Source organism: Eumetopias jubatus, unplaced genomic scaffold, assembly GCF_037043125.1.
Source record: "Eumetopias jubatus isolate StellerSeaLion01/CBP00866 unplaced genomic scaffold, mEumJub1_p1.0 scaffold_4, whole genome shotgun sequence".
Taxonomy (NCBI): Eukaryota; Metazoa; Chordata; class Mammalia; order Carnivora; family Otariidae; genus Eumetopias; species Eumetopias jubatus.
Window position 1 is genome coordinate 65,836,608 of NW_028274810.1, and position 17,637 is coordinate 65,854,244.

At 38.5% G+C, this 17,637-nt stretch overlaps 1 protein-coding gene across 2 annotated transcripts in view; it reads left to right on the forward strand.

The window, feature by feature from the left end:
• Positions 1-17,637, forward strand: part of NRDC (nardilysin convertase) — a 106,061-nt gene that overhangs the window by 83,895 nt on the left and 4,529 nt on the right. For both annotated transcript variants that reach the window (XM_088022429.1, XM_028106810.2), the window contains 10 exons: positions 5,195-5,299; positions 6,813-6,936; positions 7,464-7,550; positions 8,469-8,588; positions 9,689-9,740; positions 10,629-10,779; positions 11,432-11,559; positions 13,384-13,546; positions 15,306-15,337; positions 15,595-15,733. In XM_088022429.1, the coding sequence (XP_087878555.1) occupies positions 5,195-5,299; positions 6,813-6,936; positions 7,464-7,550; positions 8,469-8,588; positions 9,689-9,740; positions 10,629-10,779; positions 11,432-11,559; positions 13,384-13,546; positions 15,306-15,337; positions 15,595-15,733 (1,101 nt within the window). The remainder of the gene's footprint in view (positions 1-5,194; positions 5,300-6,812; positions 6,937-7,463; positions 7,551-8,468; positions 8,589-9,688; positions 9,741-10,628; positions 10,780-11,431; positions 11,560-13,383; positions 13,547-15,305; positions 15,338-15,594; positions 15,734-17,637) is intronic.

A 17,637-nucleotide genomic window follows, 5' to 3' on the forward strand; every position in this document is an offset into this window, starting at 1 on the left:
GCTTGCTATGGTACTTGATTATTTTGGGAATTCTAATATTATGAAGACATTCTACAGGATAATTCTGTGGTAATTACCATATGTAATATTAGAAATGGTGTGTTTTATGATTTAAGGGCAAGGAGAGCGTTTGCCTTGATCCGAATAGAATCAGGGAAGGCTCCATGGGTGTTGGTAAATTTGAATTGAGTTCAGCATTAAAAAAGAGATAACGTTTGGATACATTATAAGCAATGAGAAGAACACAAGTAAGGAACTCTGGGTTATTGTGAAAAAGTAAATGATCTATGTGTCTTTGAAGGGAAGGTATTATATATAAGGCTGAAAGGTCAGGAGTTTGAAACAGGGTTTCTTTAGAACCCTTTTTGTGTCTTGGATCCCTTTGGAAATCTGTTGAATCCTCAGAATAGTATTTCATCCCTAAAAAGTTGAAACTTTTTAATCTCTCAGAAAAATTATCACAGTGGTACAGTGACCACCACTTTATCCCTCACCTAGATTCACCAGCTGTTAATAGTTTTCCATATTTTCTATTCTCTCTCTCTCTCCTTATATATGTATGTGCATGTATGCATCTTTTTCCCAAAACATTTGAGATTTAATTACAGATACCATAATACTTCACCTCTAAATGTTTTTTAGCATGTATCTGCTACACAAATGTATTCTCTTGCATAAACCTCACTAAAATTGTCACACCCAGGAAATTACATTGAAACAATACTGTTAAATATTATACATACCAGGGGTGCCTGGGTGGTTCAGTCAGTTAAGCTTCCGACTCTTGGTCGCAGCTCAGGTCTTGATCTCAGAGTCATGAGTTCAAGCCCTGCGTTAGACTCCACGCTGGGTGTGGCGCCTACTTTAAAAAAAAACAATGTGTGTGTGTGTGTGTGTGTGTGTGTGTATAAAAAACACAATTCATAAAATAGTGTTTCTAAGTGAATAAAATAAAATAGAGTAGTTTGGATGCCTGGGTGGCTCAGATGGTTAAGCATCTGCCTTCGGCTCAGGTCATGATCCTGGGGTCCTGGGATCGGTCCTACATCGGGCTCCCTGCTCCTTGGGGAGCCTGCTTCTCCTTCTGCCTCTCTCTCTCTCTCTCTCTCTCTGTCTTTCATGAATAAATAAAAAATCTTTAAAAAATAAAAAAATAAATAAAATACAGTAGTTTTTGAAGGAATATTGAAATAAAGTACTCAAAATCGTAAAAAAATAGTACTGTATCTCTTTATTAACATTAAATAACAAGGTCTAGCAGTAGTTCTAACAATTATTTCAGTTTTAAGTAGCAGTGAGTGTGAGATATTTGCAACAACTATATTCTGATTCTTTTTTTTTCCTAAGATTTTATTTATTTATTTGAGAGTGCACGTGCAAGGGGTAGGGGGCAGAGGGAGAGGGAGAAGCAGATTCCCTGCTGAGCTCAATGTGGGGCTTGATATGGGGCTCGAACCCAGGACTCTAAGATCATGACCTGAGCTGAAGGCAGATGCTTAATTGACTGAGCCACTGAGGTGCCCCACTATATTGTGATTTTTATTGGTTAGTCATAGATGCTGCTAATACAAGTGTGGTTTGTACATATATTCGTAATAGAATAAAAATGCTAATTTAGAGGTTAGTGAAAATAAATATGTAATTTCTTCCCAGCCAATTCATGCACATACACACTCCTGAATTTGTCCATTGATATATCTTGTGGGAAATGTCTGTGGGCCCTGGATTAAAAACCCCTGATTTAGAACTGCTTCATAGAGCATCTTGAAGCTGCCTTTTTGGATCATCACCAGAGATGATTTCCTGAATATCTACTATAAGTAGAGAAGATTTAGGTACATGAGGACAAGGGCACAAAAACTGTAAGCTTCCAGTTGCTGTTGATTCTTATGTAATCTGCTCTGTATTCTTGAATCATTGAAATAGAACTAAAAATCTTATTCTATGAAAACAGGCTGCTTTGACACACCTATTGGCCATCACAGGGCCCTATAGACACTCCTCCCTATAAGTGGATTGATAAGCATAGAACTCCACAAGTGCTGCCACCTACCTTGCCAGGAGTAATTTTGTTCAGTGTCCTTATCAGCTGTGGTGGCACCATGTAGGTCAGAACTATGGCAGGGAAGGAGTGGGATCGAGAATTGTGGATTACGCCTGTAAGTGATACCCAGATTCCTTTTTTGGGGATCAGCTTTTTAGCATTGGTTGAGTGATATTTTTGTTCTGTCCCTCCAGTTTCTTCCTAGCAAATCATTTCAAGATGTCTTTTTACTGACATCTTCCATTTTTGTAGCTCCTCATTTTTTTTACCGTTAGCAATATTCATGAATACTTGTCTGGATTTTAAAACATGAGCCCAAGACATCTTAGATTAAAACCTAATCAGTGCAAAGTGAGAACAAATCAGAAAGGTCTATATCTCTGTGAGAACTGCTAAATTAACTCAAGTAGCTCAGCTTATTTTGGCTTTTATTTATTTTTTATTTATTTATTTTTAAAGATTTTATTTATTTATTTGACAGAGAGACACAGCAAGAGAGGGAACACAAGCAGGAGGAGTGGGAGAGGGAGAAGCAGGCTTCCCACGGAGCAGGGAGCCTGATGCGGGGCTTGATCCCAGGACCCCGGGATCATGACCTGAGCCGAAGGCAGATGCTTAATGACTGAGCCAACCAGGCGCTCCATTATTTTGGCTTTTATAAATTTCTGTTTTTTTTTTAGCAAAGTTGGAATGTCTCCTCTTTAGATTTTTTCTGGTCTTCATCAATAAAGGCAAATAGGAATACCCTTTTCAAACTATTCAAACCGGTCTTATTTAAGTAAGATATTTATTTATTTATTTAAGATTTTTTATTTAATAGAGCACAAGCCAGAGGTGAGGGGCAGAGGGAGAGGGAGAAGCAGACTCTCTACTGAGCAGGGATGTGGGACTCGTGACCTGAGCCAAAGGCAGCTGCTCAACTGACTGAGCCACCCAGGTGCCCTTAAGTAAGAAATTAAAAAAAATTATTTCCCATAGGAACTTGGACTCAATATGTCTTAAAAATCAGCGGTATGAACTGGGTGTTTAAGTGCTTTTCTATAGGCAGAAAAACAGAAATAATGTAATAATAAGGCAGGAAGAGTTTTGTAGGAGATAAGAAAATATTAGAGGACAGACAGTAACAAGTGTTGGAGAAGAAAGACATAGAGCCTCGTGCACAGCTGGTGGGGTCATAAGGTGGGGTAGCTGCTTTGGAAAACAGTTTGGCAGTTCCTCAAAAAGCTAAACAATTACCATATGAGCTCTACTGTTCAGTTCTCCTAGGTATACACCCAAGAGAATTGAAAACATCCACAAACATACTTGTACACAAGTATTTCTAGTTGCAGTATTCAGTATAGCCCCAAAGTGGAAAGGCCCAAATGTCAGCGAATGCATGGCTAAACAAAATATAGAATATGCACACTATGGAATATTATTCAGCCACAAAAAGGAATGAAGTACTGATTCATGCTGCAACTTGGATGAACCTTGGAAACATGCTAAGTGAAAGAAGCTAGTCACCACAGGTCACATGTTATATGATTCCATTTATATGAAATTTCCAGAGTAGGTAAATCCATAGAGATACAGCACAGACTGATGGTTGCCAGTGGCTAGGGGGAGTGGGTAGTAGGGAGTGAATGCTTAATGGATATGGGAGTTTCCTTCTGGAGCAATGAAAATATTCTCCAACTAGGTAGTGGTGGTGATTGTACAACTTTGTGAATATCCTAACCACTAAATTGTGCACTTTATTTTAAATTTTATTTCATTTTTAATTGTGTACTTTAAAAGTGTGAATTTTATGATATGTGAATTACATCTTTAAAAAAAATGAAAAAATAGCATTTAAGTGCTTTTCTTAGTACCTGCACCATTGCCTTGGCTCTGGAGATATGCTTTTAGCCAGGGTCCTTAGTGTTTTCTCATAGGAAATATTTTGAATCATTCAATTTTGTTGCATACTGACCAGAGCAGTTAATTTATAAGTAAGTGGCTGGTGAGAACAACTTACTTAAAAAAAGAATGAGAACAGGATAGGAAGAATAATTTTAAATAATAATAGCACCTAGGTGACTGGTCAACTTGATGATTCAGGAATGTTTCCTGAATTGGGAAGTGGGACAAAAAAAAGCTAACAATCTTTCCTTATTTTTTCTTATTCTATTTTTATACGATAATATAGTAGATAACATATACCCATGGTCTCTAGTTTGATGTATGCATGTCTCATTTCTTCTCCGTGAATGCAGTAACCTTCACTTCTCTTCTGTCTACCATTAGATGAGAGAACAACCCATACTGTCTGGTAAAGGACTGGATAGTGTAGTATTTTGGAAGGAGTGTTTGCTGCTACGTTAGGAGTCCTGAGTTCTGGTGTCTGCTCTGCCTGTTATTTACTATGTGACTTTGGGCAAGTTTCCTGATCAATCTGAGTGTATTTCCTCATAAAATGTGGGAATAGAACTGCTTGGTATCTGAAGGACTTGTCAGTTTTAAGATTCTGAACATCTGGGTGCTCAATTAGTACTTAAATTGATTGCTTTCCTCTGAAAAAGAATTTTCATTTCATAGGTTATAGAACTTGTGGTTACTCTTTCAGTTTTAAATTGAGGAAATATAGTGATTAATATAATTTCTTATATCAAGACTTTAATAACACATTTTGATTTCTACATTGAGTTGATTCATGTTTACAGATAGTTCTGGTTGATAGAGCTATAGTGATAAAATGATGAAGACCCTGTCTTTAAGGACATCAGTTATATGGGGCACTTAACAAACAAGCATTTTATAGTTCAGTGTTGTAATGCTCTCATGATGAAGCTGTAACATGATTAGAGTGTTGTAGGGCTCAGGATGGGGATTGGAGGGGTGTCAGGTTGAATTCCTTAAGGTGGTAAGTTTTCTCTGGCTAAATTTTCTCAGAATTCTGAGCATCAAATTCGCCCCCCCCTTTTTTTTTTCTTTTTTTAAAGTAATCGCTATGCCCAGCATAGGGCTTGAGGGAGCATCGAATTCTTAAACTAAAATTATATCTGCTCAGTATATTTTTGTTCAGAAGCTTTTGGTTTCATTGTTAAAAAAAGGAGAAAAAATATTTCTGTTTTGTGGTAAATTAAGAATAATGGAAGTTTCTGGTGTGAAATAATCCTCTCTTTACAGACAGATCCAGTTGAGTATGTGGAAAATATGTGTGAAAACATGCAGCTGTACCCACTACAGGACTTTCTCACTGGAGATCAGCTTCTTTTTGAATACAAGCCAGAAGTAAGGAGGTTTCATTTCTAAGAGTTACTTTTACACAAAGAGGAGGGGGAGAAAGTGCAGAGATATACTTAAGAACTGTGGGAATGTAGAAAACTTGGTTAAATTTGTCAAATTTTTTGTTAACTGGAAGAAATATCAGTAGTTTTGTGCGTAATTTTTCATGATTGTTGTATATGATCATGTTTTAAATAGGAGAAAATCAAGTCCTTTTGTTAGGTATTATTATTGTCACTTTTTTTCAAGTGTTATAACATCTACTAAAAAAGTGATTCCTAAGAATTATGTGCTTTAGTTGCTAGGCTTACTTAGAGAATTGTTTTGCTTACATTTTAGTTCAGTTAGAGACTCTGGGCAATTACATTTTAACCCTTTTGGAAATGTTTATGAGAAATGTAAGATTCCCTGAATTTGAAACATGTGACTTATAGACCACATTACATACAAATAAATACTTGGTCGGGTTTTTCCTTCCTTCTTCATTGGATGTAAGTCATTTTGCTCCATATGAGTTCTCATGGCAGTTCTCAGTTGGTTGATTTTGCCCCCAGGGGATATTTGTCAATGTCTGGAGACATTTCAGTTGTCATAACTGGAGGATGCTCTTGGCAGATCATCTAGTGGGTGAGAAGCCAGAAGTGGCAGTTAAACATCCTACAGTCTAAAAGACAGTACCCTACAATAAAGTATTATTTGGCCCAAGATGTTAATAATGCTGAGGTGGAGAAACCTTGATATAAAAGGGTATTCCAAAATTTTAAAGACAGGTAAAGGAGGAAGCAATAATCATGCATTCTTGTTATCTCCTAGGAAGATTGGGCGCAGGGGTCCAAGTATTTTATTCTGAACCGCCATTTGTTGTTTTTTCTCAAAGAAATGGTGTTCAGTTAGTAGTTATGGTTCCAAACCTTACCCACAAAATCTGTTTACTCCTCTCATAGTGAAGAATTATTAAAGGGGGCCTTGCGATGGGATCATTTTATTGATTCTTGGGGATGAGGTAGTATAAGGATACTCTTTGGAATCATGTACAAACTTGTTTAGAACTCCATGTTTGCTATTTCTAGCTGTGTTATTCTGTGCATATTATGTAATCTTTACCCCAAGCAAATTACTTAACTTTTAACAGGAGCCTGAGTATTATTTTTTATAAAATGGGTATACCTTAGAGTTGTTTTAGGATTAAATGAAATAATGTATGTTAAACACTACCGGGCACATAGAAAAACTTAGTAAATGAGAGCTATTTTTACTGCTAGTACTATTATTATGTAGGATTTGAGATGAACACAGTTTATAGCATTATCAAGAAACATTTGAAACAACTAATAGACTAATGAAGTCTTATAAATTAGGGTGTTCATGACTATAGATAAAGAGTTTCATGAGCATCAAGATGCTAGGATCTTGGGGATGCCTAACATAATATGGCTTTGCCTTTTTAACAGAGATGTATTAGGTTAAAGTTGTTACTGTGTGTGTCTCCTCCCACCCCCACCCCCCCGCCCCCAATTAGGTCATTGCTGAAGCCCTTAATCAGCTAGTTCCGCAAAAAGCAAATCTTGTTCTACTGTCCGGTGCTAATGAGGGAAAATGTGACCTCAAGGAGAAATGGTTTGGGACTCAGTATAGTATGGAAGGTAAAATATTTTAATAATTGTCCTACAAGTTTAGATTTATTGACTCACCTGAGAATTTTTATTCCTTAATAATTTGTCTCATGGTTCCTATGGGAAAAGAGTATAAACTTTTTTAGAAGTTTACTTTGAAATGAACATTATTTATACTGCTTTGCAGAAAATTACTTTCTGCTATGTTTATATTATAGCTAGTGAAAAAAATCCTGTTTTCTGGGTAGTTTTGGGAAGAATTTTGACTATGTTTTAGAAGAGTACTTTTCAAACTTCAGTGTACATATATATCACCTAGAGATCTTATTAAAATACAAATTCTTATTCACTAGCTCTGGGGTAGGGCCTGAAATTCTGCATTTCTAATAAGCTCCCAGGTGATACCAGTGCTGCTAACCACATTTTGAGTAGTAAATGGTTAGCAATTACAGTTTTCCTGAGAAAGAAGAATCGATTTGTGAAGGCTAGTTGTTAATTGGTTTGTTATTCTCAACATTGCATTGTTTGTTGGATCAGTTTGTTTTTCATTTCTACAGATGTTGAAAACTCTTGGGCTGAACTATGGAAGACTAATTTCGAATTAAATCCAGATCTTCACCTTCCAGCTGAAAATAAGTACATAGGTCAGTGAAATAGCAGACATTATACATAATCCGTTTATGTATCAATAAAACAAATAGCACCTGTATAGTACATTTACAAAGTATCATTTGAATTCCTATTTGAGCTTCCCAGTAACACTCTGGAGTAGGCATTACTGTTTTCTTACTTTTTTGAATGAGAAAAACTGAGGCTTAAAAAGGCAAAGTGACTTTTCCTAAACTAGTCAGTTGGTAAATGGAGAAAACAGGACTTAAATGTAGATCTTGGGACTCTCTGAAACTTTCGCTTTTTATTATGTAAAACAATTTATGTTTTCATTAACTTAGAAGACAAGTTTGACTTTTTTTGTTTGTTCTTTTTTTAGATTTTTTTATTTGTCAGAGAGATAGAGAGAGAGCACAAGCAGGGGGAGCAGCAGAGGGAGAGGGAGAAGCAGGTTTCCCGCTGAGCAAGGAGCCAGATGCGGGGCTTGATCCCAGGACCCTGGGATCATGACCTGAGCTGAAGGCAGATGCCTAACTGACTGAGCCATCCAGACCACCCCAAGTTTGACTTTGTTAGAACTTTTTTGTTACCTTTCAAATGTCAAAAAGGTTGATAAAAGACATTCTCATTCAAGAATGGATTTGTTTATAGATTGGTTTATACAACTATCCTGACTAAAGCTCCCTCTTACAGTTAAGACTGTCTTTGAGAAAGACAAAGAAGCAGAATGTAGAGAGATCAGAATAATCTTTAGGAAATTACAGATCTTCAGAGTTCATTTAGTTTAAGGCCAAGAGAATTTTCTGTGTTCTACTAATTTATTATATTCTAGCATTTGAATTTGGCTTATTTTTGCCACAAAGAAAAGTTATCTAGACTTCTAAAACCAAGAACAGATTGTTGGGAATCATGTTGAATTACTTGAATGAATTATTACTCCTTTCTCTTGTTAGCCACGGACTTCATGTTGAAGGCGTTTGATTGCCCTGAGACAGAATACCCTGTTAAAATTGTGAATACTCCACAAGGCTGCCTGTGGTATAAAAAAGACAACAAATTCAAAATTCCCAAAGGTAAAATGTTTCCCTCTCTAAAAGGAGTGAAATAAGTATAACAACTCTTTCTTCACTTGGTAGCAACCTATTTCCGTGTGTCTGTCACCTGTCTTCCTTTCTCCTTCCTCTTCCAGTTGAAGCTCTTTTCTAGGCTTATCTGTCAGATCCATACTGTGCTCTTGTGTGGTCACAGAAATCTTTGTATACATTATTGATTCTAGGAAATAAATAAGGATGCAAGGCTAAAATGAAATTATTTTAAAATATTTTTCTTGCAGTTAAATTAAAGCAGAGCCAGGTGTTTGACCATCTTAGGAAATGGGTGGTGTGTTTTAAACATTTTTAAAAATGAAAGTATGCTGAAGGAGATTATTTTTAGACACAATAGCTAGCCTATTCCAGCATTACAAATGTGAAATATCCTCCATCACTCTCCCTCTACCATTTTGCTTTTATTGTAAAAGAATCACAGTATACAGTTGAATAGACTCCAGAGTTCTTGTCTTTAATGTGTTAGCCCAAACTGTGTTGCTTTTTTATTTTCTGTTCTTGTGCATAGCATAGGAACTTACTGAAGCAGCTTGGGATCAAAAAATAAATAAATAAAAATTCCCTTCGTTGCCATTTAACCCAGATGCCTAACCTCAACACAGTTGTTCCGTGGCTCTCAGGAATTCTTGAGTTTATTGGGAAGGTGTTTCTTGAATTACTTATCAGTGTTTCTAAAAATGTTCTTAACATTTATTCAGCTTCCTTGGAAAGTCTCTGCTATAAAAGTTTCTGTGAGCGTTGGGATTGTTCTTTAATGTTTTTGACATGTATACCTCTGTAAACATTTTCTCTGACCAAAGCTCTTAATAAATATAGTATTCCTAGGCTCCTTTGTGTTATCTATTTATCTGGCCTTCCCACAGACTAAAGTGTGCCTTCTGGGTACTACTTAGAATGGTAAATATTACCTTTTTAAAGATAACTTCAGGATAAAGATATAACAAGGATTTAAGGGCTAGTAGTTTATTTCAGAAGTTTTAGAAAACATGATGTTAGGGGCATATAGCGGATGTATAAAATATTTGAGGTCTCTGGCCTATATTTTCTTATCTTTTTTTTTCTTTTAGCCTATATACGTTTCCATCTGATTTCACCTTTGATACAGAAGTCTGCAGCAAAGTAAGCAATTGTCCTCTTTACTGGAAAATATGTTTGTTATTGAAAAACTATTTTGTTTGTTTCATTCTGAACCATGCTATCATTTTCTCTATCCGTACTGAGCTGTGCTGCTGATTTGTGTATTTTTCTCTGTGCCCCAAACAAATTATTTGTATTGATATTAAACATTAAAATGGAATTGTGGCTGCTCCATTTCCAGCACCCAGAGTAGTCATAGTATTGCTGGATTGAGAAAGTTCTTTAGAAATGAGTTTGGATTAGCTTCCAGTCTGTAATGAGAACAACTGCATCTGTTGATCCTATATTTAGAAACTGGCAAGGAATCTGATTATACTTTGTAACAAATAACTCCTTATTTATATAGATAACTGCACTGTGGGAGGTCAGAGCCTAAAATATGCCTGAATCATAGGAGGTGCTCAAGAAATGTTAGCGTACTTCTTCCTTTCCTTTGCCGCTTAAACTGTGGAATCTCACCTTAGAATGACAGGCAGCACTAGTATTTATTAATATCACTTGAAAAAATATATCAACCGCCTCCCTTATCTCAGATTTTTGTCAGTCAGAAAACCTGGGCTGCAGGGATGGCTAGAGCCTTTGGGCCAGTTGCTTTTTATGCGTTTTACACTTACCCCATTTTTCAGTATAAGCATTCACATTTTACATGTATGCATAACATGACAAAGATTGGGAAGTACTGCTGAAGGTAGGTGTTCTGTAACGTGCCTACAAAACTTGTGTGGTGGGTAAGCTGTATTTACCTTTGAACTACATTCTGGAGTAGTGTAATCGTTGTCTTTCTAAAAGTGAAATTTCCTACTCCAAAGCACATTTGTTCATGTTTATTTCTTGCCAATTAATAGTGCTGTTTGCATTTTATATTCTCAGTGTGGTCCTCTTTGATATCTTTGTCAATATCCTTACCCATAACCTTGCGGAGCCAGCTTATGAAGCAGATGTGGCCCAGCTAGAGTATAAGTTGGTAGCTGGAGAACATGGTTTAATTATTCGAGTGAAAGGATTCAACCACAAACTACCTGTAAGTACAAGTGTTCTGTTTTGCTCATAGAGAGCTTTAAATTTTATGTTTGTTGCCCCTAAAGCACCAAGTATAGAGGCTTACGCATGGGTTGCTATACATAGAAAGAAATGTTTATTAACATGGGTTACCATGTTTTCTTGGCCGGTGACAGCTATTGTGACTTGGGCCACACATAAGAGCAACATAGTCACTAATTACTAGCAATGCCTGCAATATAGCCTCAGTTTCTCTGCAGCCAACACTGGATAGGACAGCTTGATAGGAAGTTGTCATTACTTCCAAAATTAATATATAAATGTAATGTCCTCCCAGTTAAAGTCACATTTAGGGGCAGTGGAGATGCTGAATAAAATATTAAGTTTATTTGGAAGAAGAAAATGTTTAAGAATACCCATGAAAATTAAAAAAAAAAAAAAAAAGGAATCATTGCTCCACATTTCACAGTTATTGAGGATTTTAGCTCCTGAAGATCCTTTGAGTCACCAGTATTCCTACAAATACCTATTCCCAAGCTAGGCCCCTGGTAGAAACCAATGGGAAGCATTCCCTCCTATCCCTGCCCCCAAAATAGTGGATTTCATGCTTCTCTACTTAAAGTAGCTTTAAGCTTCTCACTTAAAGCTTCTCTACTTCTTTCTTTTCTTTTTAGCTACTATTTCAGCTCATTATTGACTACTTAGCGGAGTTCAGTTCCACACCAGCTGTCTTCACAATGATAACTGAGCAGTTGAAGAAGACCTACTTTAACATCCTTATCAAGCCTGAAACTCTGGCCAAGTGGGTATACATAGGATCAGCTTGTATTTTGAAGGCCTGAAAGTATTTGCTTTTGTAGGGGTTAGGTGTGGGGAATGAGACTGTAGTTTCAGTGCTATTTTTCAAACAAATTAGAATTGGCTGTGGTTTAGGAGACTATCCATTGGGTTATAGGATTTCTAAACCCAGCTTAAGTAGCTGTCTGAGTAGGACTAAAATAAGCCTACTTACTATACTTAATTAGAGACTAAAAGTAAACAAGGATGTTTTTTTCCAAAGTTTGTAAGTAAATAACAGTTAAAGAAGTGCTGGCTTTGTTATAGCTCAAAATTGCTTTACTGCTGATTTTAGTATATTGGGTGTTGTGATGAGGTAGTTGAGTCAAATTGCTTAACCTTTCACTTATCTGGCAACTGCAACTATCCAGAATTCAGCCAAGTTTCCAGAGGAGAGCAAAAAGGCTTCTGACAGTCTGTATAATAATGCTTAAACCCTCTGCTCATAACCCCTTGAGCTTTTCATTAGAGCCTGTTCTTTTGTCCAGGGCTAATGGTAGCCTAGATGTACCTCTGTGTGAATCAGAAAAGGTACCCCTTTTGGGTGCCCTCTTTCAGCAGGTAGAGCCTTTGTGGGAGGGGAAAAAAAAGTTCCCTTTGAGCAGACACAGCCCTTTGTGCATATGGCTTGCAAGCCCCTGCTTGACCTCCTTGCTGGACACCTAGAAATGGTAAACAGCACAATCTTATATGGAGGCCCTACTTTTGACACGGTTATTTATTTATTTGTTTATTTCATGGCCAGTTCTTTATTTTAACTTTTTTTAATTTAAATTCAATTAATTAACATATAATGTATTACTGGTTTCAGAGGTACAGGTCTGTGATTCGTCAGTCTTACATAACACCCAGTGCTCATTACATCACATGCCCTTTTTAATGTCCATCATTCAGTTACCCCATCCCTCCACTCCCCCTTTTGACACAGTTACAAGGAGCCCACAAATGAACAAAATTCAAAAGCAGGGCAGTTGGCAGTAAGAGTCAGACCTGTAATCACTGATAATCTGGTCACAAAAAGTTATAAAAACTAATAAGCAAATATAAGTTGGAAAGGAGAGTTGTCTGGAACTATCAATCAATATGATGAAAAATAGCCCTGTGTATCCAGTAACTCCTGAATACTACTTAATTAAAATGTGGTAGACTAATACACCTATTGAAGATTTGTTATTTGCTAGATACAAAACGTTTATATTTATATATTTATTTAATTCTTTCCAAAACCCTATAATGGTAGCCATTACTATTTCCCTTGTTTTACAAATGAGGAAATTGAGTCACAGATGTTAAGTAACTTGCCAAATTCAAATAGTTTAGTGTGAGGAGGGAGGGGAAGTGGGGGGTGGCGAGGAGTGGCGGGGGAATGAGGAATAGGGGTTAGTCTGATTCTGTCCTAGAGCCACTATGTACACTATGTTGTCACTGCAATAATAGATTCGCAGAATGCTGGCCTCTAGTAATTAATAAAATGTTAACGAGATTTCAAATAAAAATAGTAATAATTCTAAATTGGTGTGTGACTTATCTGGCAACTAATATGAAACATTTTATTTTGCAATTGAGACAGATAAGTGAGTTGTACCAGTGAGCAAATCTATGTATAATTTTGTATATGTAATTTTAAATGCTTTTTGGTGATTATGACATTGTTTCTCCCATCTTAAGTTATGATAGAAATTATGTCTCTTTAGAAACACATCATCCATAGAAACTTAACCGAACCTTTTTTTACCTTAAGATTCATTTCAAAATGATGAAACTGTTTTTTTTTCTGCCCTCTGAATAGAGATGTGCGGCTTTTAATCCTGGAATATGCCCGTTGGTCTATGATTGACAAGTACCGGGCTTTGATGGATGGCCTTTCCCTTGAGTCTCTGCTGAGCTTTGTCAAGGAGTTCAAATCCCAGCTCTTTGTTGAAGGCCTGGTACAAGGAAATGTCACAAGCACAGTGAGTGTGAGGTGCTCTGTTACTCTTGGCTAGGTCTGAATGCTGTTTTGGGCTCTGGAATTGCATTAGTTCTCCAAAAAGGGAGGCTCTGTAGTTTTGACGTATCACGACCATTCTGATGCTGGGCAAGACTTTCTTAATGAGAAGACTGCTGATAATGGCCAGGGCTTTGGGTGAAATGGATTTGGTAAATATACGGTATTGGTTATTTGTTGAAGACTGTGTGTGGAAACAACAGTTTAGAGATTAAAGTGGGAGCTTTGGGGTGTGGTGAAGGATGTACACACACACACACACACACACACACACACACACACACTTTGGCAGAACTTGTATATCAAGGTTGTGTGTCAAGTTAGGGAGCTTGGGCTTTATCCTCTAGTAAATGGAAAATCCGTGAAACATCTAAAAAGGGATTTGTTGTTAAGATGCAGGGACCAGTTATGAGGCTTTTATAAGAGTTGACACGACTCCAGAGTATATAAAGTATCCAGAGTAGTCAAAGTCATAGAACAGAAAGTGGAATCGTGGTTACCAAGGGTTGGGAAGATGGAAAAAAGGGGGAGTTTTATGGGTATAGAGTTTGTTTTGTAAGGTGAGGAAATTCTGGGGTTCCGTTTTACAACATTGTAAATATACTTAACACTACAGAACTGTACACTTAAAAATGGTTAAGTTACTGAACTTTGTTATGTGCTTTTACCACACACACACATGTTGAAGCAAAAAATGATGAAGCTGAGGTTAGGCAAAGTAAATGAAAGAGAAATAGTGAGGTAGAGAATGGCCAAAACTCAGTGACTAATTGGATGTGGGGGTGTTAGAGGAGGGAGGGGTTTAAAATGTTGCCTGGATTTCTTGCTTGAACCAGTGGGTTGGTGGAGGAGTAGGAAAAATAGATTTGGGGGATATGAGGAGTTTGTTCTGATATATACTGAGTGGGATAGGTCTGTGGATCTTTAAGGCCTTTTCCAGCTAAGAATGCTTGTTTGGGACTCTCCCTAAATTACTTGGCTGTTGACCATCTTCCTTCCTTCATGGCTTCCCAGTTTCTCAGGACTGGCCCTTTGATGGAATATATACCGGCCATTCTTGAGACTGGCTGTTCTCTCCTCTCCACTTCCTCGCTGTCTTTATTCCCCAACCCCCAAACCAGCCTTAGTTTCTTTCCTCCCCACAGAAAGAAGTTTAAAAGCTTCAACCCACATAGGAGCAGGATAGCTGCCTGCTTTTCTGAGCACAGTGGGAGTTACCGGACAGGGGTCCTTTTGGTCCAGAGGACTTAGTACCGTGAATTGCTCCAGGTAGAAACCACTGTAAGAGATGAGCGGACCCCTGCTTTTATCCCCTATTTTATAGGTAAGAAAACAGCAGTCTTGAGAGGGGAGAGGATGCATTCACTGAGTGTTAAGTGTTGTTCTAGTGCTCTCTCTATGCCCCGTTCTATATTTATAGACCGAGGTTTTGAAAACACAGTCACAAGTGTCATAGAGGACACAGCCTAGTGGGCTGAGCCGAACAGTTAAGTTTGAGTGTGTCACACGTACAGGTGAACAGAATGCCAATGGGAGAACAGAGAAGCTGTTGAGAGCCCCTTAATTTTCAACAATCATAATCAATGTCATTGACAGACTGTATCTGCTTTCTTCATGCTATCCAGGGCTTCTTAAAGAATTAGAATATTGGTATTAGTTGGTTCTGGATGAAATTAATGTCAAGAGAGCCTGCTATAGTTATTTTTTTCTCTTTTGCCTCCTAGGAATCAATGGATTTCCTGAAATATGTTGTTGAGTGAGTATTGGTTTGAGTTTTTTCTGTAGGAGTTGTATATTCCTACCAGCAGGAGGGCCTTGAGCCACACACAGCTCAGTTATTACTAAATCCACAATGGATGATGCTCCTTGTGGTAGGGTTTTTTGAGGCTGGTCATATAAACAAAGTAATTCAGAAGGGACTGTGGATGGCCTGACCTCCTCTTCACAGTAGTTTGTGGGTGGGGGCAAGAGGATAAAGGCACTGCTCAGTGACCCATACTCATTCTTTTGTAGCAAGCTGAACTTCAGGCCTCTGGACCAGGAGATGCCTGTGCAGTTCCAGGTGGTAGAGCTGCCTAGTGGCCACCATCTGTGCAAAGTGAGAGCTCTGAACAAGGGTGATGCCAACTCTGAAGTCACTGTGTACTACCAGGTCAGTTTACAGCCCCTTTACACACAGCCATCCTCATGGCTAAGTACCTTTAGGGCACTAAAACCTGGTGGAAGGTCCAAAGTACCTGCGAGTAGTGACCCTATGACTTTCAAGGCCCTTTTGCAGTTGCCTTTGTAGTTTTTATCCTTAGGGTCATTTGTCCTCGTGAAGCAATTGCATTTAAAAATTGCTCATGTTAGGGGCACCTGGGTGGCTCAGTCGTTTAGGCATCTGCCTTCGGCTCGGGTCATGGTACCAGGGTCCTGGGATCGAGCCCCGCATCGGGCTCCCTGCTCCGCGGGAAGCCTGCTTCTCCCTCTCCCACTCTCCCCTGCTTGTGTTCCCTCTCTTGCTGTGTCTCTCTCTGTCAAATAAATAAATAAATAATCTTAAAAAAATAAAAAATTGCTCCGGTTAGTGAAATGGGTCCTTTTTCAATCATAGGGCTTCATTGAATCATTCAACTACTAGTCCAGAGGGACAGAGACTGAAGAGTGGTTGGAAGTTCCTACGTGTTCCCCTGACAAAACCCCAAGTAGCAGGAGGACATTTGTTAAAAAGACAGTTTTGAAAAAGAGACAAAAGTAAACATAGCCAAGCAGTCAATATTTAGCAAACAGAATGACTACCAGAATCATAATTAAAAGTTTCAAAGCATCTGAGATAAAGGATTTATCACCTCTGTTTTGATGGTGAATCTGAGGTCCAGAGTCCCTTACTTGCCTGAGGTCATACTAATTGGGGCTTGAATCTATTCTGTGTCCTCAGATCCTGTGTTCTTTGCACACCATTCTAGAAAGATGGGGTGGGGCTTAAAATAAGGAAGAGCTTTGCAACAATCTCTCTTGGCCCATAGCTTGTGGTTAGTCCCATCTACTTCTAGGACAATGGGGACCTGTGCCTGTCTAGACTGACCTCAGACTTCCTAAACTCTGGGGCTCCTATAATGAGCTGCTGCTATGGTTCCTGGGTATCCTGCATGAGGAAGTCACTTCTCTGTCAGGCCCTGTGAAGATCCTCCTGTTCTGGGCTTTGGGCAGGCCTTACTGTCTCTTACCTTTTATTGTCCTTTTATTGTTTCTGGCCTTGGACCTAAGTCTTTCATAGGAGAGACCTAGCTTGTCTGTGGAGCCTCTCTCCCTCTGGCTATAGTTACCTAGTTTGTTGGCTTTCATCCAGGTTCTCAGCTTATTTTTTTTAAGATTTTTTTTTATATTTATTTAAGAGAGAAAGAGTGCACGAGCAGGGGGGTGGGGCAGAGGGAGAGGGAGAAGCAGACTCCCTGCTGAGCAGGGAGCACGATATTAGGACTCCATCCCAGGACTCTGGGATCGCGACCTGAGCCAAAGGCAGATGCTTAACCAACTTGAACCACCTAGGCGCCCTGTTCTCAGCTTATTTGAAGCTGAAATGACTACTAGGCCCCAAAGTTCATAAATGATACGCCCTGGCCTGCTTAGCCCTGTCCACATTTCCAGTGTTTCTGCTGCTCAAAATCTGTAGTACTTTTCCTGTTGTAGGTGAGATTTCATGCTGTAAGACCTTGTCTGTTGAGGTGCTTCCTATCCATTACCTCTTAGCACTAGCTTCTAAAACAAGTTTTCTTAAGGGAACCACTTCCTTCCTCCCAGAGAGCATTTTGAACAGGATATTTCCTTGTCTGACTTTAGTGCCCCTCAGGGGGGCACACAGGCTTTTAGCCTCCTCCTCTAGTGAAGTGGGAAGGAACAGAAATGAGTCTGTTAGAGGAGCCTGTAAGAGCCTGACTGTGGGATGTACTAGCAGCATCCTTGCTTGTTGGCCTCCTGCTCTTTCATTCTAACTGCATTATTTTGCTACTCTCCAGGAGAGCCAGGATGTGGTCTCCCAAGTGTGGTATCTCCCTCTTAGGTATTTCTCTTGTT